Source organism: Hippopotamus amphibius, chromosome 8, assembly GCF_030028045.1.
Source record: "Hippopotamus amphibius kiboko isolate mHipAmp2 chromosome 8, mHipAmp2.hap2, whole genome shotgun sequence".
Classification (NCBI taxonomy): domain Eukaryota; kingdom Metazoa; phylum Chordata; class Mammalia; order Artiodactyla; family Hippopotamidae; genus Hippopotamus; species Hippopotamus amphibius.
Window position 1 is genome coordinate 27,813,310 of NC_080193.1, and position 23,395 is coordinate 27,836,704.

Below are 23,395 nucleotides of genomic sequence, written 5' to 3' on the forward strand. Positions count from 1 at the left end.
TGTCTCCAGGAACAGGGAACCTTGTAGAGCCCCCTGCACTGCCACCCGTGGCAGCTCAGCCACCACCCACCACAGCAGAGGGTTCCCGTCACCTCGTCCCAACTGAAGAAGTTACACACTGACTGTCGACGTCACAGAACAAGGCTCCCCATTTCCCAAGGCAGTTGTTAAAATATTTGCTAGTTTAATGGATGCCAAAGTTTTTCACGGCTGTGTTAGGAACTAAAAGGGTCCCGAACAGCAAATAAACCACTCTCACATGAATGTTCTGTTTACCCAAAACTGCTTAAAATTTTGCTAAAAAGGACATTTTGCCTGGGCACAGGTGAGAGGTCTTTCTGAAAGCTTAGAATGATTACCACATGGCTTTAAAAATAATTTATTTCATTAAGTAGTTTTAAAAAGACATAAAATCACCATAGGACACATGATAATGTATTCAGTGGAACCAGGGCCAACGTATATAAACAAATGAGAAATAGTCAAAGGAGGCCTGAAGTTCAGAAAACAGGAACAGCAGTCTGCAAAATAAGGGCAAATCACCACTTTAATTTCCATCTGAATATTTACAACAATGTACAGGACGGCATAGTCAAATTTTAGAGAGGACAGATCATCACTACGAATACGTCTGTGTTCTGATTTCTTTGAGAATTCAGATGTCTTTAAAAAATGCCATTTGGTTTTTAGAACAGAATGTATTTTTCTTCTATCTAGGTCGTCTGCTACACAAGCGAAGACACCCTGTGTAACAACCTTTTGAATTTCAAAATCTAAATCTTGGTTCCTATATTCCTGACTTGTCCCTTGTTATCATGTGAAAGAAATAAGCTTTTTCTCCCCCATAAGTTTCAATTCAGAATTTTTACAAATGAAAAAATCTCACTTATGTCTACTTCCTATCACTGTATATTCTCAAAAAGTAAGTTCAGGAGAATCAAAAGTGATTTACAAAAGGCACTGAAGTCAGCAGACGCATTGGTAGTTTTCACTTTGGATCAAACACTGGCAAAGTCCCCAGAACACTGGTGTGGCACTCGCTGGTCACGCGCAGAGACACAGCCCTCTGCTCGGCTGCAGCGCCCCAGCCGCCCCGGCATGCAAAACTCCAGGCACACAGACCCTCCAGCAGGTGCAGCCAGGGGAAGGGAAGACAGGCCACACTAAAGGACGGAGCCAGGATCAGAGATGTCCTTCAAAGTAAGCCTTTCATTTCTGTACCAAAACATGATGGTCTTGCATAAAGCAAATCCAACTGAAATGCATCATAAAATACGGGGTACATTTCAAAAGTAGGGAACAAATTTCAGATTATTTTATTACCACTGCACTGGCAGCTAAATACGGTGCACTGTGAAAGGCCAAGTGCTGGTGAAAAAGGAAACACCTTCCAGTGACTTCTGGTGAGTTCTGTGTGACTGCACGGCTCCCAATGGCTACAGTTTCTCTGATATAAAAGCTAGTTTCATCTTCTAGTCACTCATTTAAGTGACTCAAATTATGTGTCACTGCAAGTCTCTGACACATCCTGGACCCCCACCTCGCCAATGTCTAACCAGTGGGGTCGACTGGCAAAACAGAAAGGACTTTCAGTCACAAACTACAAAGTCAAAGACCCTCCCCAGAAAAGGAAGAGGCACAAAATTCACCTGTGTTTTAGGAATAGAGCTGAAGTGAGCACAGCTCCTGTTGGGGTTAGGGGGCTACTGCCCGCAGGGCACCCTGGCCTCTCTGGCGCCCTCTTCTGTTATGTGTGCACCTGGGGCGGCTAACAAGCCTGCTGTTACCACGTGGACGGTTTTCAGAAAATTTGTGTCCGAGTTTGCTTTCATCAACTTCTCTCGAAATATCAGAAAGCCAAATTTTATACAGAACATCTGCATTTTCTAAAATTCTTTTACCTTCTAAATGAGGACTGATAAATTAATCAGAATATTTTTTTTTGGTGAAATTTTAGCAACAAACACACTACCTTTCTTTTTAAAAAACAACAACAACAACAAAATACGAAGAACAGACCAAGAGCCCCAGCAGTGTGCGGGCCCTACAAGGTGGCGAGCTGGGCCAGGCGTGCCATGCGGCGGAGGTGGCCCCCGTTCACAGGGCTATAGCGCCCAGGGCTGCCCAGGCCGGGGGTGTGAGAAGCGGGGCTGGGCTTCCCGGGGCTGCTGCCGGCGGGGCTGCCGCCGGCGGGGCTGCTTCTCCCGGGGCTGCCACTAGGAGGGCCACCGACGTCCAGCAGCTGAGACTTCAACTTCCCTTTCAGCGAGGGGCTGGGCCAGCTGAGGGAAGCAAGAACAGGTGGTCAGCACAGACGGCTGGACACAGGACAGGACCTGAGCCCCCGCCCCCGAGCCTCAAAACCACTGTGGCTCCCGGAAGAGGGGCTTCGAGCCTCAGAGCCGTGAGCCCTGGAGACTGAAAGCTCATCCTGTGTCCCGCAGCCCTCACCCATCAGCAGCACCCCTTCCACCGTGCCACCCCCACCACATGCTGGGGAGCTCCCCGGCAGCTTGGCTAGCGGGTCTGACCCTGTTCTAAGTGAACTTCCCCATGAAAATAGTGACACGGTCCCCCAGGCCCACGTACCTCTGTCTGTCTGAGGGTGAATAGCACAGGACGGCACTCCTCCACCTGTGCACGGCCGGGTACCGGCGCGGGTCCACGTCTGCACGCTCCAGGGCCGCCAGGACATCCCGGTCCAGTTTTGATGGCTCTTCTCTGGAGGCGGAGAAAAAGTACAACCATCGTGATCACACACACGTCTGGCGCCACCGCACCTGCCACTGCCACCACCACCAGCTGTCGGGCCACAATGGGGGGGTGGGGTGGGGATGGGGGCAGGGCAGCGGAGGGGAGACCCCGGCCCTGCCAGGGAAGATGCGCTCTGTGTATTCCCACCACCAGGATGACCGAGCAGAAGGTGGGCACCTGAGACTGACCCCAAGATGGCCTTTCTTCCCAAAACAAACTAATCCCACAGCACAGCTCAGGGACTGTGGGAAGCACAGCGGCTACCAGTACGGGCCAGGAAGGAGGCTGCCATCTCCCGCCGTCCTGGAGGACCCCCGAGGAGCCGCGAGAGACAAACGACTAGTGCCCATCAGGCAAGCAGGGGCGGAAGAAGTGTCCAAGAATCACACAACGGCACCCGCGCCCACTGCCCCTTGACGTGTGTGTGCTCCCCGACTCGTACCCAAAAAGGAAGAGCCTCTGGACGGGCTCCTTGGAGGCGGGGGCCCCCGAGGGCTCCGAGCTGCCGCTGTGGCGGGCCTCGTGTGCGGGGCTGTCGGGATCCAGGCACATGTTGGAAATGCCAGCTGACACTTCGAGTTCGGTCTTTCCTTGGCTATCTCCGAGTTCCTCAGCAGCAAGAGGTGCTAACGCTTCACTATCTCCCTCACTCCCTCTGGGTGTCAGGATCCTCTTATCTCTGGTTTTCTTACTAGGACTGGATGTCTTAGAAAAGCTACTTTCCAGATTCTGCAATTTCAGTTTATCAAATTCAACAGTCAGGCCGGAGACAGGTGACAGGAGGGCTTCCTCCCCACTCGGGGCCTCTGGCCTCTTCCCACTCAGGGTCTTGCCGTCACTCAGGGGGCTGCAAAACCCATTTCTGCTGCTGCGGGGACTGGTCGGGGCTGAGGCTTCTATGAGGCCTATCTTCTGCTCCAAGGGGAGGACGTCACACCCGGAGCCCCTGTGAGCAGCCCCCGCGGGCTGCGTGTTGTTTCGAGCCGTGTTTCGCCGGTTTTTGATCTCTTCCAAGCTCATGTCGTCGTCCTCATCCAGAAAGGCCCTCACAGAGATGGAATTGCTGCACTTCCTGTGCTGGCCTGTGAGGGAGAGAAGGCGTGGATGAGGAGCTGCGGAATGTCACCCCACACAGCGCAGACCCCGCGACAGGTCACTCCCGCGTTCAGAGCCTCCTCCCCAGACTCCAGCACACCTTGGGAGAGGCAAGCAGGAGCCTGCAGACAGAACTACAGGCTCCGGGCCCAGCTGCTCCCCTTCACAGACAGGAAAACGAGAAGGAAGTGGGCTGGTTCCCACGGACGTGACCACAGGACAGGCTGCCTGTCCTGCCAGCCCTGGACGCACTGCACATTCTTACCGAGGGCTGAGGTGTCCTCCTGGCAACAGGCTGCATTCTCTCCCATGTCTTGTTGGGGCTTTTTGCCTACTTCCTGCTGAGTGAGATATTCTTCTAGTTTTTGCAGGCCCGCCTGGGAAGACAGATCAACAAAACAGCCCAGAAAGTCCCAGTATTCGACCCAGGGATACCCCAGCTCATGAGCCAGCTCCCTGTAAGAAGAAAGTAAATTAACCAGTTGTGAGACCAGAAGAAAACCGCACAGAACTGACTACACAGAAAAGGGCCGTTTTATGCTAGAATTGCCAAAACAGCACCTGCAACCTTGGTTACGATTTCATTTTGTCCTAAATTTGGGGCCAAGATGGTACAGGGTAAGACCGTGTTAAGGAGTAGGCCAAGGTCACGGGGGAGAAAGGAGACCCCAACCAAACTGCACCTCTCACACCAACACTCGTGAGAGAAAAAAAAGGGCAAACTGTAAAACTCCACTAACAGAGGCCGTTTTGGTTCTCATAAAGCAACTGGTTTGGGCTGGACATAAACATTTAGTGGTCCTTTTCACTTTCAAGTTGTAAACCTAAAACTGGGCACATATTTTTCAAAAAGTTCTAAAATGATTCAATTAAGCTTTATTTGATTACCCTGTAAACTAGCTTCTTGATTGTGGAAAAAACACTTTTCAGGGACCTCTTTCACTAGCAGCTTCTGGCCACACCCTCCTCTTGTATTTCATCTTCTCCTTCACTGTATGGCACCTTCTCCCATACATGATCACACCCCTCGGACACCCAACCCCATCCCCGGGAGGGACTGTTTTAACAGCTTTTGCCACACAAGCTGCAGTGAGCATGTTTGCAAGGAATTAGACCTTTGTGGAAAGGCTTTAAGATCTCCCAGTAAACACTGTCTGGAGGCACTGATTTGAAAGCCCGATCGACACACACAAGCACACGGCACACAGGCGACACCGCCACCTGGCTCTCTGCCACCTCACACCCTGTTAAGTACCTTCCCACTCTCTCAATGCCTCTTTCTGGATCAGACTTCCTGACATTGTGGAAGAAGCCCGCTTTCTCTCGAGGTGGGGTCTTCCAGAGCCGCCGAAAATCCTCTGCCTAGAACAGAAGGCGTGTTGAGCTGTGCTACACACCACGTCACCAGGAAGCCCTCCCCCACCTCCCAGCACAGTGCGGGCAACGTGCCCACCTGCCCCGCAGCTAAGGGACCACGGCTGCATCCTGGTGAGGCCAGGAGGGACCCAGCCTGGAATGGGCTGAGAGTCAGAGCTGCACCAGGAGGCCCCGAGTCACCTTCCCATCACATGAGAGGAAAATAAATGTTTCATGCAGCTAAACCTAATTCTAATATTTTTATAGTTTCAGGTGACTATTCACAACATTCTTTTACCAAGAGAAAAGGTTACATACAGGTCAGTGTATGAAGCACCTCACCCTGGAAGGTGAACTTCAGAGTTTGTAAATAGAAGTTTTCTAGTGACAGGACAAACCCCAGGACACTGGAATGGACAGCCGAGCCACCTGGGCAAGGCGCTGTGCAAGAGGTCATGGGCACAAATGGAGCCAGGTGATGCTGGTGGGGGGAGGGTTAGCCCAAGTAAACCTCACTTCTCAGAAGCACAGCTCATCATGCACCTGCTGACAACGCACTGGGGTTTCATGAGACCTGGTCTCCAGGACCAAGCATAGAGCAAAAGGTTTGAACAACCCAGCACTTCTGGTGGGACGGCCAGGAGCTGTTCCAGAAGCTTTCACAGACGCTCACCTTGGACGGACTCAGGGGCCCCACGAAGGCTCGCAGGGTCAGAACGGGGTCTCTGGGGCCGCCTCCACCATGGCCGACGTGAGAGACCTCACCCGTCTGGTCTGAAGACCACAGCTCCCCGATCAAGGGAGAAGACGTGTCCTCTGCCCTCAGGAGAGGCACGTAGTAGTGACCTGGGAGAGGAAACACACTGGGGCTGGACCACCTGCTTGGACAGCCCCGGCACCTCAGTGGACGTCAGGCACCTGGGAACCAGCCTGAGAAACAGCACGGTCTCTACCCCACGGGCTCTGCACGCGCGTCAATGATGCTAACAGTGAATAAAAAGGCCGCAAAAGCTCTGGAGCCAAAGGACCCGGGCAAGAGGCCAGTCTGTGCCAGACTCCTGCACTCAGTGAGCCACACATGCTTCCTGTGCAGGGAAGTAAACAGAAGGAAAAGAAGGAAGGGGAGCAGCAAACACCTGCTCATGCCAGGTCCCCACGAGGCGGGACCTGTGAGCCAGAGAAGCAGAAGCAGAGCTGGAGGAACACCACAGAGATGATGCATCTTCACCTCCCTCCCTCCCCAGCTCCCTGGTCTGTTTTGCGTTACAGTTTTGCATCACTGAACTCACACCTCCAAACAGACCTGGAATCACACACTTTGGTACAAAACCTGGAAAGAAGAAAGGCAGTGAGGCCACAGGGTGGTGAGGCAGAATAGCGCCAGAGACACCAGGTGAGCGATCGCGGTGGCCACGGGGCGCCAATAAACCTTCACCACAGCAGCCCTGGCCAAGCCCTGCACTAAACAGAGATCGAAGGGCCTTGGGTAGGAATGGAAACCGAGAGAGAAGTGAGGATGGGCAAACAGAGGAGGCCGAAGAGCCTCAAGTGTCCACGGCAAGGTCATCCAGCAAGCAGGACCAACTTCTAAAACTCTCCGCAAACAACACAGAGGAAGAGGTGGCAAAGGCCTTCCGCCTCCGGCCGCCCTTGCGCCCCTGAAGCCTGCGAGCCAGGGACGCCGAGCCTGAGGCGCGAGGCCTGGAAAGCCGAATGGGAAGCTCTGCCCTGCAGGCCACGGTCTGAAAAGCCCTCGGCCTGGAGCGCTGCGATCCAGGCCAGTGAGGCCACAGGAGCGGGAACAGGGCGGCCTGGGCAGAGGGTGGCAAGTGACCTGGAGCCACCAACCGACTGACTGAGGCCCCTTCCACCTCCTGGACGCCCGCAGGCTGTGTCCGAGGAAGAGGGGCCGCAGAGGTCGAGGGGCGAGGCCGTGAACAGCAGTCAAATTACAGACAGTCTGGCCTCCCAGCAAAGGGAGGTGGAGCACAGGGCAACTCTGAGGGACCCTGCAGCCCCCACTTCACTCCCACACGCGAGGCCCGACCTGAACGCCGCCCAGGACCTTCCCCTCCGTGGGCCTCACCTTGGACACCCACTCCTCACCTTACCCTTTAAATAGTCTCTAATCTGCTCCTTCAGTTCCATGGATTTATTTTTGCTTCTTTCACAAATGACCTATTTTAAAAAAACAGAGTAAGTGAACACCCTAAATCTAATTTATCACATCTTATCATTATCACATCTTATCACTAAAATGATTTTATAAAAAAGCCAAGTTTTAAAGTCAATGAGACAAGGATAGTACCCTAATGCTGAGTATTTCATAAAGCCCACAATAAAAAACATGTGTTGAACACTGTAATCTTCCTCCTAGAATGTTTTATAAAAGCTCCAAGGGGCCAGGACAAGAAGAACAAACTCTGAGATGACAGGTGAATTTTACCTTCTTTCTTCATGCTGCTCTACATTTCCTAATTTTCTGCAAGAAAAGGAAATCTTAAGGTGCAGCATCAACTCAGAGCAGAGACACAGAAACGACCATAGCTCCGGTCTATGCACCTCACTGCCCGGAGCCTGTTTGCTATGGTTTGGGCAGGTTGAAATACAGCTCGCATCTAACAGGGAACACAAATGTTTTATCTTTGCAGCTACAGGAATCAATGTTCTTGGCCATTAGAGAATTGTGAACATTTTAGCTGCAAATAATAAAAAAACCCAATAACCTTAAAATAAGAAGGAAGGAACCGCAAAATTACCATCTCCTGCCAGCCTGTAAGAGAAACAAACTACAACTGGACAGTGGACCCTTCAAGTAGTGCACGTATTTTCCATTAAATTCTGTAACTGATTGTGAGAGATGTCCAACACTTTAAAAATGTTACCGAATAGCACTTTATATTGAGAAAATACACATACACATGCACACAAAAAGTTCAGTCAGATTTACGCAAAATAATGGTAATTTCTGAGTTGCAGAATTGTCTGGTAAATTTTATTCTTTTTACGTGTCTTCTAAGCTTTCTACTCCAGTGGGCACAACTTACATACTCACAGCAACCACAGAGAAGGCATCACTGCCAGAACAGGACCTTACAGATTCTACTTACAAAGGGCCGGCAGGTCCAGGCCAGCTAACAGCTCCAGTGCCTGGTACAACTTCACCCATCTTTCAGTTCTTTTCAGGCCCACTCCCCTCTCCACCTCACCGCACAGAGGGACCTCTACCCTCTCTAAGGCACATTTTGCTCAACTGCCGACATAGATCATGACAAGGCCTGCTTCCTAAGGCTTGTATGGGCCAGGTGAGAATACCTGGGAAGGGCTCAGGACAGCACCTGGTGTACACTGAGCTCAACACACACGAGCTACTTTCAGCCGCAGCATCCTCACCATCATATTATCACCACCGATACCGTCTCCAGCATCCATCACCAATCACCACCATCCTCACCATCTACATGCTCACCATCTTCATCATCCATCACCACCCCATCAGCATCACCACCATCTCCAGCATCCATCATCACCACCATCAGCATCCTCACCATCTCCAGCATCCTCCACCACCACCAACAGCATCCTCACCATCTCCAGCATCCATCACCACCACCATCAGCATCACCACCATCTCCAGCATTCATCACCACCACCACCACCATCAGCAGCACAAGCACCACCTCCTCTGCTCTCTCTGACCCTGGTCAGGTGAAGCACGCACAGAGGGTACTTGACAAAAAGTGAGCTGTTGAGAACAACCTGACCACCAGTTTCAGGAAAATAAAATCAGCAAACTGGGGCAGTTCACTCCCTCCTGGCTTTACAGTGGCCAGAGTACCTCTTCCTCACAGAGCACATCTTACTTGACAATGAGAGTTCTAGGATGCACCATGAGGCAAACACACCCACTCAGAGTGACTTGTGTCTCCACAGCTGCTGTGACCGCAGACCGTAACTTTACAGATTTTCATTTCTAATACTACGTAGTAATGGCATTTTAATAGGTACTTACATCTTCAGGCGTTTTATCATATTTATTCCTTGGGTTTTTTACAATCAAAGGGTGTGAAGAAAGCACATTGACCACATCTGCATTTCCAAACTTACAAGCAAAATGCAACGGTGTGTCGTAGCCCTGAGAAAGATGCAAAGGAAGAACACTTACTTCTTACACATACTTTTCTGTTTCATAAGGTTGCTTTAAGGTAAAAATAGGTATTTAGTAAAACAAACAATCAAACAAAAACCCTCAAAAATAAAAGACTATAAAAAGACAGTGTTTTTATAACTGAGAAGTAACTGGCATGCTAGCACACACCCACTTTAATGCCTGGGCGTGACCCAGCACGGTGCCCAATTCCCGCATGTCTAAGTGCTTGTGGGGAGCTTACAACAGAGCTGGGCTTTAACACCTACTCAGCAAACCGCAGCTTTAACAATTCAGGGCCCAGTGCAACATCTTAAAATCAATGCTCAAAAAGTAAAATAAACAGATGAAGACAACATCCAGAATGAAGCCAAGACCATGACTTGGTCTGTACTCAGAACTCTCTCTAGTGGCTAATGTTACAGCAAACCAACCTCTCCCCTCCTGACTTCATGAGGTATTTCAATGCTGACCTGCCCTTGGTCAGCACTGAAACACCTCCCCGGCTCCCCAAGCGATGGAGCCACCGCCTCCGGCACCTTCACTTGGACGGCCGCAGGCTCAGAGGCAGCATGTCTGACACAGAACCCGCTCAAGTCCACCTGCGACCGCAGCACGTTCCAGCCCCCTAGTCCCTCCCTCCAGATGCCATGCTTCGTCCCTGGAGCTTCTCCCCCAGCTCCCTGGAGGCCCAAGGGCTCTGCTGCCTGCGCCCGCGCTCCCAGCTCCAGTCCCCCTCCACTAGGTGACCCTGGGGCCTTGGGCGAGCAAACAACCTCCGGCCAGCTCTGACCCCTGCTCCACACCACCCGGGGCATCTCACCACCTCCACGTCCTGCTGACACTGCCACTTGCTGCCCCACAAGTAAACGACAGGGGCTCCGCAGGCCACCCAGGCTCTGCGACACCCCCCACCCCACCAGCCCTCTACAGCTGCAGATGACACAGCAAGAGCTGAGCAGAGCAGAGCTGGGCTCCAATCAGGCCCATCCTGGTCCAGGCTCCAGCATCAGTTCAGCTCCCCACAAGGCCCGTGGGGCCGGGGCCGCTGCACATATGGGCAGCTGTGTCTATTTTGCTTTCAGGGCATCAGACCGCAACATGCCCTCCACACTCCCCTCCCTCTGGCCACCCCTTTCCCTCACGCAGGTAATGTCATTCCCTAACCTACTCCAAGTGCCATCAGCATGACCCCAGCCTCTCCCCTCACTCCCACCACCAACTTCCACTCCTATGCAGCCAGCCACTGCTGGCGGAACCAGCTTCACCTCCACACCACACCCTCTGGTGAGCCCTCAGGCATTTGAGGTCAACACTTTAAGCGATTCCTATTCTTAGTGCCTTATGGTCGGGGAATGTGACCTGTAACTCTAATTTCAAGAGTTTATTCAGTGGTCTTTGTGGATCCACACATGCGTATTTTCAATGAGCACTGCACAGGCATTAAGAGAAGATTGGGGCTTCCCTAGTGGCGCAGTGGTTAAGAATCCGCCTGCCAATGCAGGGGACACGGGTTCAATTTGTGGTCCAGGAAGATCCCACATGTCACAGAGCAACTAAGCACGTGCGCCACAGCTACTGAGCCTGCGCTCTAGAGCCCATGAGCCGCAACTACTGAGCCTGTGTGCTGCAGCTACTGAAGCCCACGCACCTAGAGCCCATGCTCCACAACAAGAGAATCCACTGCAATAAGAAGCCCGTGCACCGCAACGAAGAGTAGCCCCTGCTCGCAGCAACTAGAGAAAGGCTGCGCGCAGCAACAAAGACCCAACACAGCCAAAAAAAATTACTTTTAAAAAAAAGTGATTACCACGATTAGCTAAAAAAAAAAAAGAGAGAGAGAGAGAAGACTGTGATTCCCATATTACCGGTAGGACACACGGTTCCATATCACATCTAGAAGTTATACTTCCCGACTGTACTGTCACATATCCTTATTTTGTTCACACTTAGTCAGATACACTTTGATTTTGTTCCTTCTGACCTATTTAGCACTTATTATTGCTTTTATGTAACTGCTGTTTCCTCTTTTATGCCCTTCTTTAATTTTGCTAGCATGGTCAAATTTACCCCCATTCCCCCTTTCCTCTCATTAATTGAAAAGTTATTCTTGCTTCCAATTCTGCAGTTCAATGTATCGTATTCAATATGTGTTACAAAATAATCCAATATGCTTTTTTTATTCCCTCTCCTGACAACCACAACTTAAACTCCTAGGTTTCGCTCAGAATTTACAATCCTTGGCTTTCAACCATCACTGGGTTTTCCCTTATATAAACACGCGAAATTCTTCTGTTTCAAGAATCCTTACTTAAGCCTTATGCACCATTAAAAATCACCTCGTTGAATATTTTAACCCCACAGGAAATATTCCTAACGTGATGTCAGATGGGAAAAATAGACATATGTGGACGCTAGAGTACAAGTCACTGAAACCTTCCTACTTCCTCCCCCTTAGCTTGTGGCATTCGCTCCTCCTCCTATCATCTCGGGACTCTCTGAACAAAGGCCAGGAGGGATGCATCCTGGGGGCAGCTGCACCCCAGCGGGACCCAGGTGCACCAGTCGTGGGGTGCACTTCCCATGTGCGAGCGGGTCTGGTTCCAACCACATCTTCCGAAGCTCTCTGACCACAACGAACGCACGTCTCCTCTGAGCCGACACAGCGCAGGGATGCGGTGATAAACACCCAGCACTGCTCCCGCCCAAGCCAGGATGAGGCGCACCACTCTGTCGGGGGTGTTGAGGTACAGGTCCAGCACATAGCAGATGCGCTTCTCCAGCATGCGTGGCTCGTCGTCCGGGTACATGAGCCGCATGAACGCAGGGTTCTCCAGCGTCTCCAGGGTCAGCTGGCACAGGGCAGCCTGGTTCTCCTTGGCAGCAACGTGCAGCACATTGTACCGACATCCCTCCTGAAACAAAACCACAGACTCTGAGCTTTGCTTCCGTCCACTGGAGTCTTGATGCCAACGATGCTGGAAGTAGGCTTACCTGTACGATAGTCGGGTTGTCCCCCGAACCAATCAGATACCGGGGATTACTCCAGATAAGCTCAGAAAAGGTGTCTTCCTCTCCCTTCTCCACAGCTTTCCGAAGTTTGGCAGTGAGATCTTGTGTGCGGGGATTTTTATAACTGTTCGCGTGCTCTTTGCTTGCTGTTTCTGACTCAGACAAGTACAACCCATCTGTTGAGACAGAATGTAAGAATATTTAATTTCACATTTTCTCATCATCCACTATGCGCTTCACTGAGGGAGAGAAAAATCTTTCCCACAGAGGCTGACAACCTTCTTGGGAGTGAAAGGTAAGAGAGGAGGATGATTCAGAGTAGACAGCAGGGAGGGAAAGGCTCCGTGGAGGCATGCAGCTCAGCAGGGGAGGCAGGAGGAGGGCAGGCGGCCAGGACTCCATCCACACTCGCATGGGACCTTCCACGAGCCAGGAGCCTCCCCAAGAAGGCAGGGAGCCAAGAGGGATTTCTACTGGCTGAGTCACAACAACTGCGGAGGTAGGAAAGCCATCTTGAGGAACTGTCACCAAATGTGAAGGGGAAAAGCTGTAAGTGTTTGAAATCATTCTGGCTTCCATGGAGGAAGCGCCTCTGTGAGGGGACAGGGGAGGAGGCACACAGGACCCTCAATCCAAAGCCAGCTGTCTGCAAGGAGAGGCACGTCCTTGGGAACCCCAGCCACTGGGAAGCAGAGCAGCTGTGAGCTCACAGAGGGGACCAGACAAGGCCAGGCTGCTGGGGTTTTGTACAATGCTGACGGCAAAGGTCCCTCACAAGACCCTGGCCCTGAGCTGGGAGCAGCGGTGGCCAGGTTTCTGCTGGACGGCTCCCGCATGCAAGCTCGACGGCTTCCACAGGCAAGCTCGACGACTGCAGAACTGTCTGCGGCCAAGCAGGTGCCACGGTCCTAGAAGGAGGTGTAGCTTCGGGGGGAAGAAAACAGTTCTCCACACCTAAAAAGGCCCTGAACCCAACAGTCTGCAGGGAGTGAGGGTGCGACAAAGGGGACAGAACAGAAGGCGATGGAGGCCCTTTTGCTTTCTCCCACGGCCCCCTCAGCTTCGGCCCCCTCAGCAGCTGCCTGGCCCACTCGCCCCCATCACCACTTCCCAGACCAGCCGACCGACCAGCCCTCCTCCAGCGGCTCTGTGGCCTGGACCTCAGCTCTCTACTCCCAGCAAACTGGACTTCTCCCAATGGTGGAGAAAGCTGGTTACCAGCAAAGAGGGCACAAAATACCCTGGAATAAATCTGACAGCGATGCCAGGCATGCACTGCTATGTAACTTACCTTTTAACCCACCATTGCTAAAGAGTGGCACTGTTTTCACAGGAGAAAGTGGTGAAGAGGTTTTGCTTGGAGAAGGGAAATAATCACAAATCCCTCTAGCAAATTTCTCAGCATCTTCTCTGCTCGTAAAAGCTTTAAATCGGGACCCTTTGATCATTTTGACAGCTTGCAAGGCTTCCTTTTTGTCTTCGTAAACGTGAATCCTTTCTGTATAGGAAAAGCAGCGAAGGAAAAGCAGAGATGAGTAACTGCACCCGCTGTCACTTCATTCACACCTGAAGCCCTGGGTGTGGTGATTAACGACTGTTACCCAGTGATCTGATTTTTCTCTCATTATTAGGTCATATTTTTAATCTTCAAGAAAAGCAGCCTTAGCGAAAAGAACACAATAAGCTTGATCATATATATGTGCGTGAATATAAATGATACATATTTTGTATCTATACCTGTTATTTTTATATCCGAGGATACTATTCCATACTAAAAAATAAAATGTATGGACCAATGATCTAAATAAAAATAATTTTTAAAGTAAGTTAAAAAAAACTATGTCTATATTAGCAAAGAATCTAAGAGAATTTTAAACAGTTTGGGGTGGGGAATGCCTTTCTAAGCATGCCAAGAAGCCCAGGATACATAAAGAAAAAGAAAGCTCCAGTTGCATCAGTACAAAAATACTAAAGCTCTGCAGGGGAAATATAATCAAGTTCTAGGTGAGACTCATGAATAAAACACAAAGGACAATTGGGCAGAATAAATTTTTAACTGATACGATGGAACAATGATAATGTCGACTAGCCAATAAAAATGAACAAGTGATTCATCAGATAAATACGAACAGACTGTAACCACACAAACAAGGTTAACTGACAACAAAAAACAGGTGTTGACGAGGATGTAGAGAACAGGGAACCCTCGTGCACTGTTGGTGGGAACGTAAACTGGTACGGCAGCTGTGGAGAACAGCATGGAAGTTCCACAGAAAGCTAAACACAGAACCACCATATAATCCAGCAATTCCGCTTCTGGGTTATTTACCCAAAGAAAACAAAAATGCTAATTCAAAAAGATACATGTGCCCCAATGTTCATAGCAGTATTATTTACAATAGCCAAGATATGGAAGCAACCTAAGTGCCCATCAATGGATGAATGGATAAGGAAAATGTGGTATGTATATAATATGTACACACACACACACACACACACACACACAGAGAGAGAGGAATACTACTTAGCTGTAAAAAAGAATGAAATCTTGCCATCTGCAGCAATATGGATGGACCTGGGGGGTATTATGCTATGTGAAATAAGTTAGAGAAAGATAAATACCATATGATTTCACTTATGTGGAATCTAAAAAACAAAACCAAGGAACAAATAAAACACAAACTGAGTCACAGATATAGAGACAAACAAGTGTTTGCCAAAAGTTGGGGCAGGGGGGTGATTAACGGAAAGGTGAGGGAAATTAAGAGGCACAAACGTCCACTTACAAAATAAATGAGTCACAGGGATGAAATACACAGGAAAAAGAAAAAAAAGAAAAAAAAAGGTAATAGACCTAAAACAAGACAGAGGTTTCCCCCTAGTTGAAAGACAAAAAGGGAAGTTTAATAACATGCAGCATGATTGATGGAACAGAAAAAAGATATACCCATTTTCCCTTTTTAGATAACTAAAAATGTACATTCCATACAGTACAGTGGATACTAGAAAAGTCACTCTCTCATCCACAGGGAATGGTAACACCTTTGGAGGCAGTAGCTTTCAAAGCTTTAAAAATGAATACCTTTTGACCTGATACTTATACTTACCAATTTTATAAAAATAAAAACAATGTACACACATACATATATATATTTATGTTAAATTTAAACTAAAATATATTTTTAAAATAATATAAATTTATGTATGTAAATAAAACATAGGAAGTAGGGTCAGGAATAATACACAAAAGCAGTTATTAACTGGTTACTTCTACAGAGTAAGATTTGGGTAGGGATGAAGAAATTTCACTTTTACTGTATAGAGTATATATATAATGTATACATCATATACACTTTGTTTTACAAAAAGCAACTGCATTTGGATCAACATCAAGCTTTCATTACTTCTTTCCAATGCTATCTATTTTAGTCTTGCTTAAAATTACAATTCTTTAATGTTGAAAATTATTTATACCTTCACTGGCCATCTGCATTCATTAATATAAAATGTGGTCAGGTTATAGTGAATTAAAAAAAAAAAGAGGGAGATGATGGATCAAAAACTGGAGCCAGCCCATAAATATCTGTAAGTGACATATCTCCACAGAATCCAATTTTCTTAATTTCTAAAAATTTCTATAATGATTTACAAAAAATTCAGGAGTGTTCTATATAAAAATGCTAGCAATGGTTAACGTGGAATGATGAGATTGTAGTGATTAAAGTCTTCTTTCTGCTCCTCTGTAGTTTGTGATTTTCAAAATCCCTCTCCCCCTGCTGTCCACGCACCACCTGTGTAAGAGACAAAGCGCGGGTCACATTACCATTTCTCGCAGGGGCGTCCTCGTATGCCGGGCACACCCCGTAATAGAGAGGTGGTTCTGCAGAGGCCCGCAGCACAGCTCTGTGGCTGCCCACCCCGGCCGAGGCACTGAAGGGCACTGGGCAGGTGTCAGATGTCACGGCATCTTCCTCCGGAGGATTCAAGCCCACATTATAACCAAAATCTCTGTCTTCAGAAAAGCTGCCCTGCTCAGCTGGGCTCCCTACCGCAGACTTCACAATTCTCTGTGTGTCCTTGCCCAGGGCTGGAGCCCCTGCAGTGGCATGGTTGGGAGGGTGTGAGGGCAATGTACCGTGCTCTAATAAAGCCTGAGCCAATTTCTTCTCAAAAATGAACCTTGTAGTTGATGTAATGGGTCCACATTTCAATCCAGCTTTGACAATTTCTTCTCTAAGATCATCTGGATTCAGGAGTTTTAGTCGAGCCAAGATGGTATCCATTGTCATTTCACCTAGGCCCAAGACAACAAAAATCAATCTGATGGCTATAAGTACATCTTCTCTTAAACGAATTCACCAAAGTTGTAGGATACAAGATTAATATACAGAAACCTGTTACTTTTTTATACACCAATAATGAACTACCAGAAAGAGAAACTAAAAAATAAATCCCATTTAACAGCTGATTCACTTTGGTGTACCTCAAAAGCTGGTACAAGAGTGTAAAGCAATTATATTCCAATAAAGAGCTTAAAAAAATAAAAATAAAAATAAATCCCATTTAAAATCACATCAAAAACAATAAAGTGCCTAGAAATAAACTTAACCAAGGAGGTGAAGACGTGAACAGATGGCCAAAGATGACATACAGATGGCCAACAGGCACATGAAAAGGTGCTCAACATAACTAATTATTAGAGAAATTCAAGCCAAAACCACGAGATATCACCTCACACTGGTTAGAATGACTATCATCAAAAAGTCTACAAATAATAAATGCTGGAGAGGATACAGAGGAAAGGGACCCCTCCTACCCTGTTGGTGGGAATGTAAATTGGTGAAGCCACTAAGGAAAACAGTATGGAGGTTCCTCAAAAAACTAAAAATAGAATTACCACATGACCCAGCAATTCCTCTCTTGGATATCTATATATACAACCAAAGAAAACCAAAACACTAATTTGAAAAGATATGTGCACTGCAATGTTCACAGCGTTGTTTACAACAGCCAAGATATGGAAGCAACCTAAGTGTCCATCAACAGTTCAATGGATAAAGATGTGGTGTGTATACACAATGGACTACTCAGCTATAAAAAAGAATGAAAATTTGCCATTTGCAACAGCACAGATGGACCTGGAGGGTACTATGCTTAGTGAAATAAGTCAGACAGAGAAAGACAAATACTGTGTGTATTTGTGTATCACGTATATGTGGAATCTAAAAAATAAAACAAACTAGTGAATACAACAAAAGAGAAACAAGACTCACAGATACAGAGAACTAGCGGTTACCAGTGGGGAGAGAAGACTGGGGTATGGGATTAGGAGATGCAAACCACTATGTATAAACTAAATAAGGAACAGGATAGATTTGTACCTCAAAGGGAATTATAGCCATCATCTTATAATAATTTTTAATGGAGTACAACCTGTAAAAATACTGAGTCACCTGAAACTAATATATTGTAAATCAATTATACTTCAGTTTTTAAAAAGTGGCAAAAAAGCTGGCTTCAGGGAATTCCCTGGCAGTCCCGTGGTTAGGACTCCATGCTTGCATGGCAGGGGGTTCAATCCCTGGTCAGGGAACTAAGATGCAGCAAGCCACGCGGTGAGGCCAAAAAAAAAAAAAAGCTGGCTTCAAAGTTTCATTTCAATCCACTATTTCCCCATATTCTTTGGAGTCTATGAACTTCCTATGAGAACTTTCATTCGGTTTTTGTTTCCGAATTTATAACAATCTAAACAAGATTAAGACAGGCAGTTTCTGGTTCACCAGGATAAGAATCTTAGAGCCCAGTGCTACGATGTGGTCTGATCACACCAACACTCTAGGGAGGTGAGGGCGCTGGGGAGACAGGCGCACCCCTCTGCTGCCAGCTGCAGTGTAACGAGGAACGAACCCCAAGGAAAGCCCCTGGACATTACCCATCCAAACTGCAACCCCAGAGACCGACCCTACAGATGCATTTGTACTTTATTCCGTAAGTGATGAGAAACGATGCAAAGATTTAAACAGAGCAGCCACAGTGAGAGCTCGGGCAGTCATTCTGCTAATACTGATAACAAAGAGCTAATGTTTAACGTCTGGGGGGATTCCCACGTGCCTGGTTCTGCCTGCACTACATTATTTAACATTCACAATAACTCCGCATGGAGGTTTATCGCCATTGCTCACCCCTGCTTTACAGATGGAGACCCTATATCAGAGAAGCTAAGTAACTTGTTCAAGTTATACAGCCACCAAGCAAGCGGATGTGCACTGGAGCTGGAGTGTTAATCAATATATTTAGAGAAGGAGCAGTTAAATCTATGGGGTAGAGGTTTAAGCATGGTCAGCCAGAACTGGGGAGAAGGTAAGAAATGACAAGGCACAGGCCACTGCTGCAGGTAGTGGGGCTGGAGATGAGGGCTCAGACTAGAGAAACAGGACGTCCTGACCACAGATTAGATGCTGCAGAGGTGGGGGGTGGGGGGCGGTCTGGGGGATTGTAGTCGGCCTAGGATAACACCTAGGTTTCCAGCCTAGATGCCTAGAAAGCGATTCTACCCGAGGCAGAGAAGAGGAAAGACAGGACAAATGGGGATTTAGGCGTTGAGTATTAGAAACACCCCCTGCACATCAAGTGGGCATTCTGATTTTCAAGTCTGAGATTCAGAAAATAAGAAGTTCATAGTGAGAGAAACAGATGTAGGAGTCATAAGATGGTGGTCATAACCCAGGGACAGCGAGGAACACACAAAAGGACAGCGAGCTGAAAATGGGATCTGAGGAACACCAAAGATTAAAAGACAGGTGAGGGACTTCCCAGGTGGCGCAGTGGTTAAGAACCTGCCTGCCAAGGCAGGAGACACGGGTTCAAGCCCTGTCTGGGAAGATCCCACATGCTGCAGCAACTAAGCCCATGCACCACTACTGAGCCTGTGCTCTAGGGCCCACGAGCCACAACTATTGAGCCCAAGTGCTACAACTACTGAGCCTTCACTCTAGAGCCCTTGAGCCACAACTACTGTTCCGCAGCTACTGAAGCCCGTGCACCTAGAGCCTGTGCTCGGCAACAAGAGAAGCCACTGTAATAAGAAGCCTGTGCAGTGCAATGAAGAGTAGCCCCCACTCGCCGCAACTAGAGAAAGCCTGCGCGCAGCAATGAAGACCCAATGCAGCCAATAAATAAAAATAAATAAAGAAAATTAAAGAAAAAAAAAAGACCTCCATCCACTGACTGATAGACAGACTGAGGACATAAAGATACAGGTATAAGAAACTGAGCTGTTTCTGCGCATTGGATAATACTTCCTGGCCTTGCTACTCGTAGTGTCATGTAAGACACTAACATGGAGGAATCTAAGTGGATGTATACAGGATTTCTTTAAGTCTCAATTTTGAAATAATCATAAACACAAGAAGTTGAAATTAGTACAGAGAGGTCCTGTGGACCCATCACGCGGCTTGCCTCAATGAGACACCTTACACACTGCAGTGCGTCATCCAAACCAGGCAGCTGACCCTGGCCAGGCACAGCGAACTGGACCGCAGCCTCACAAGGTCCTGCAGTCATTCCCCTCTTATGCGTCTTCGTACGTAATTCCATGATCGCTTATTACACATATGGCTTCACATGGATATGATTAGATCCTGAATGGTTCCATCATCTCCACAAAGATCTCCCTCCTGCTGACACTTACTGTCACATCCAACCTCCACTGTTCCCTACCCTTGGCAACCACTGTCATTACACTTTCATTTCAATAACGTTATATAAATGGATTATACACTACAGACCTTTTGAGGTTGGCTCTCTTCACTCAGCGTGACGCCGTTGAGAGCCATCCGAGTTCTGGTGGACAATAGTTCTGCCTCACTGCTGGGTGGCACTCCACAGCATGAAGGTGTCAGTTTTACCATTCACCCCTCCAGACACATCTGGGCTGTTTCCAGTTTTTGGCAATTACATATAAAGTTATAAACATCTGCATGTGGGTTTTTGTGTGAAAATAAGTTTTTGTCCCTCTAGGATAAACACCCAGCAGCGCAGTACAGGTTCAACTATTTGAGAAACTGGCAGTCTGACTTCAGAATGGCTGCACCTTTAAAATTTCTACCAGCAGTAAATGAGACCCAGTTTCTCAGCATTTCCACCAGCATTACCAAACACCGTGGGTATTTTTTATTTCAGCCATTCTCACAGGTGTGTAGTGACATCTCATTGTGAGTTTGATTTGTATTTCCCCACTCGCTGGCGATGTCCAACATCTTTTCACATGTGTTTATTTGCTCTGTACTATTTCTGTAATTTTTTGTAAGTCTAAAATGACTCTGAGATGAAAGCTAAAAATTAAAAAAAGGTTTAATGAACAAGACGCTCCAAACTCTAATCTCTTAGCCCCAGACCCTACTGGCCTTACGCGTCCTTTAGCTCTTGCATCTGCGTAGCCCTGCGCTGGGTTTTCTGGCAGCGCTGACAGTGTAACAAATCAGCACACTATTTACCAAAGGTACCACCTGAAACTTTCTTAAGGAGATGAGAGAAGGTAAGACAATCAGCAACTCAACAGGTAGGAGGGCAAGCTGGACCTCGTGTCAACAGGCCAAAGTGTCCCCCTGGCTTCTGCCTCGGACCAGTGTTATCTCTGCCGACCGCACCTTCCTGGGGCCTGTTTCCTCAGCTGTAAAAACTAAGTCACCCGTAAGGGCCGCTTTAGCCCTGAGAGTTCAAGGAAGAATCATCAACTGTGCCTTCTGCTAATAAAATTTCATCTTCTTTTTAGGGGACTCGAGAAGCTCTTGCTTATCCTCCAGGAAGAAACCAGACTTGCGGGCGGGGGGCGGAGAAAACTGAATGAAGGCGGGTCCGGGATGCACGCTAGGCGCACACGACATTCTCAGTCAAATCAGGGGTTCAAACCAACGAAACTGCGCACAGACGCCGCACCCCGGCTTCCAGCCTCACCCTCTCCCGCCGTCTGTGCACTGAGGACTCGAAAGTTTTACTCCAGGTCTTTTCCCAGAACACCTGATTCAGGGGGATGGGGGTCCAGGCCCGGTAAGGGGCGCCCCGGGAGGGGAGTGAAGGGAAGGGAAAGGGAAGCCCGGAGGGGGCGGGTAGGAAAGAGTCGACGAACCGGCCTTACCGGGATCGGGGGCTGGGCCCGCGGCCGCGCGGGGCGGTGGCTCAGGGGGCCCGCTCCGGCCCAGGCCCCGCGGCCGCCTGTCTAGCCGCCGCACCAGCCAGCGCACGGCGATCAGCAGCACCGAGGCGCCCAGCAGCTCCCAGGCCAGCGCCGCCCACTCGGCCGCCGCCAGCCGCGGCCACAGCATCCCCGCGGCTCGCCGGGTCGCCGCCGCCGCCGCCGAGGCCAGCCTGCCCGAGGACCCCGCGCGCCGGGCTGTCCGCGCCACTGCCTGACGGCACCGCGCCCGGGGGCGGCCGGCGCGGGGCCGGGTCTGCACGCGCGAGACGGGGGCGCTCCCGCCCGCACCCGGCGGCCCGGAGAAGGAGCGTGGCCGCGGCCGCTGCCCCTACAGGCGCGGGGCGGGTGAGGACGTTGTCAGGCAATGGCGCGGGCAGCCGGCACGCGGGGGTCCTCGGGCGGGCGGACGGCCCCGCGGGGCGGGTCCGGAGGTCCCGGAGGCCCGGGGCGGGGAGCCGGGGGGGAGGGGGTCGTCCGGGGAGGGCAGGCGGGCGGGCCTCGGGGCGAGTCCGTGAGGTGCGGGAGGATGCTGCGCTGGGGGTTCAGCCCGCAGCCAGGGCGGGCCCAGGTTCCCGTCGCGGCGGGACCGTAAATGAACCGCTCCGCATCACGACTAGCTCTGTGTGGCTCTGGGTGGAAACGCAGCTGCTTCGCCGGGTCAAAGCGACCAAGACGCTACAGGCGAGCGTTGGGCCTTTTATTCTTACGGACACACTTTCGAACAGCAGCGTGTCTGACAGCTTGGGATTCTCGAGATCGAGTTTCTCAGCCGGAGCAAGCAGAGCTTGCGTTAACTCTGCGGCGGATTCGTCTCTGCGTCTGGCTTATCTGCCTCGGATTACTGTTTTAGGGGGAGTGGGCTCCTTCCTCACCACCCTAGCCCTGGGGGCAGCCGAGGCTTCTCAGAAAAGGATGAACAGCTGTACCTAAGGGGTCAGGGTCCATGCTGTGTGACCCCATTCACTGGACCTTCACGCAAAGGGACAGGCAGCGGGGTGGTCGCCGCGGTGAGGGTGTGTGTGTGTGGGGGGGGAGAGGATGGTGACTATAAAGCGGCTTAGGGAATTTCAGGGACTTGTGGAAACTTTTGTCCTAATTGTGGTGGTGTCACACAAATACATGCTTGTCAAAGCTCTCGGGCATGTACAGTAAAAAGGGTGAATTTCCCTGTGTAATTTATACATTAACTTTTTAAACAGAAAAAAACCTGAAGAAATAAATTTGACATCCTTGGTTAAAAAAATTGATTGGACGTGCTACGTTAATTGAGCACAACAGAAGAGTCCGTGAATTTGAGGATGTGTGAAATGAAAATTAAACCTACAGTGATACAACTTTACACCCACCAGAATGGTTAAAATTAGGGGACTGACAGGCCTTCCTAGGTGGCGCAGTGGTTAAAAATCTGCCTTTCAATGCAGGGACAGGGGTTCGAGCCCTGCTCCAGAAAAATCCCACATGCCACAGAGCAACTAAGCTGGTTAGTCACAACTACTGAAGCCCGAGTGCCTAGAGCTCCTGCACCACAGCAAAGAGTAGCCCCTGCTCTCCGAAACTAGAGAAAGCCCTGCCGGTATGCAGCGACTAAGACCCAATGCAGCCAATAAATAAATTTATTTAAAAAAAAGACTGACAATCAAATTTGGTGAGGCTATGGGGCAGTTTTAGAATTTTCACACACTGCTGGTAGGAGTGTAAAATGAGGCAACCACTTTGAAAACTGAGGCAGTTTCTTGTAAAGTTAAATGTAGGCCTCCCTGTGCTTCAGCAGTGCAGCCCTAGGTGTGAACATGAAAGTTCACAGAATGTTCATAGCCCCTTTGTTCATAGTAGCC

At 49.2% G+C, this 23,395-nt stretch overlaps 1 protein-coding gene across 1 annotated transcript; it reads right to left on the reverse strand.

Annotated features, from left to right (window-relative positions):
* Positions 1-340: 340 nt before the first annotated feature.
* ANKLE2 (ankyrin repeat and LEM domain containing 2) lies at positions 341-21,729 on the reverse strand. The gene is made up of 13 exons (XM_057745859.1): positions 21,501-21,729; positions 16,188-16,658; positions 13,656-13,862; positions 12,347-12,540; positions 12,079-12,267; positions 9,218-9,340; positions 7,317-7,383; positions 5,879-6,051; positions 5,105-5,211; positions 4,115-4,305; positions 3,197-3,836; positions 2,590-2,721; positions 341-2,282 (listed from the first exon to the last, which is right to left on the reverse strand). Exons 1-13 carry the CDS (start codon positions 21,685-21,687, stop codon positions 2,045-2,047), a joined length of 2,919 nt encoding a protein of 972 aa, XP_057601842.1. The 5' UTR covers positions 21,688-21,729; the 3' UTR covers positions 341-2,044.
* Between the last annotated feature and the right edge of the window lie 1,666 nt (positions 21,730-23,395).

Coding starts and splice junctions, on each gene's coding strand:
- ANKLE2 (XM_057745859.1), bottom strand. CDS start 21,687: ATGCTGTGGCCGCGGCTGGCGGCGGCCGAGTGGGCGGCGCTGGCCTGG. Junction 12,268..12,346: donor ACAACCCGACTATCGTACAG/GTAAGCCTACTT, acceptor GTTTTGTTTCAG/GAGGGATGTCGGTACAATGT. Junction 2,283..2,589: donor TCACCCTCAGACAGACAGAG/GTACGTGGGCCT, acceptor TGCTTCCCTCAG/CTGGCCCAGCCCCTCGCTGA.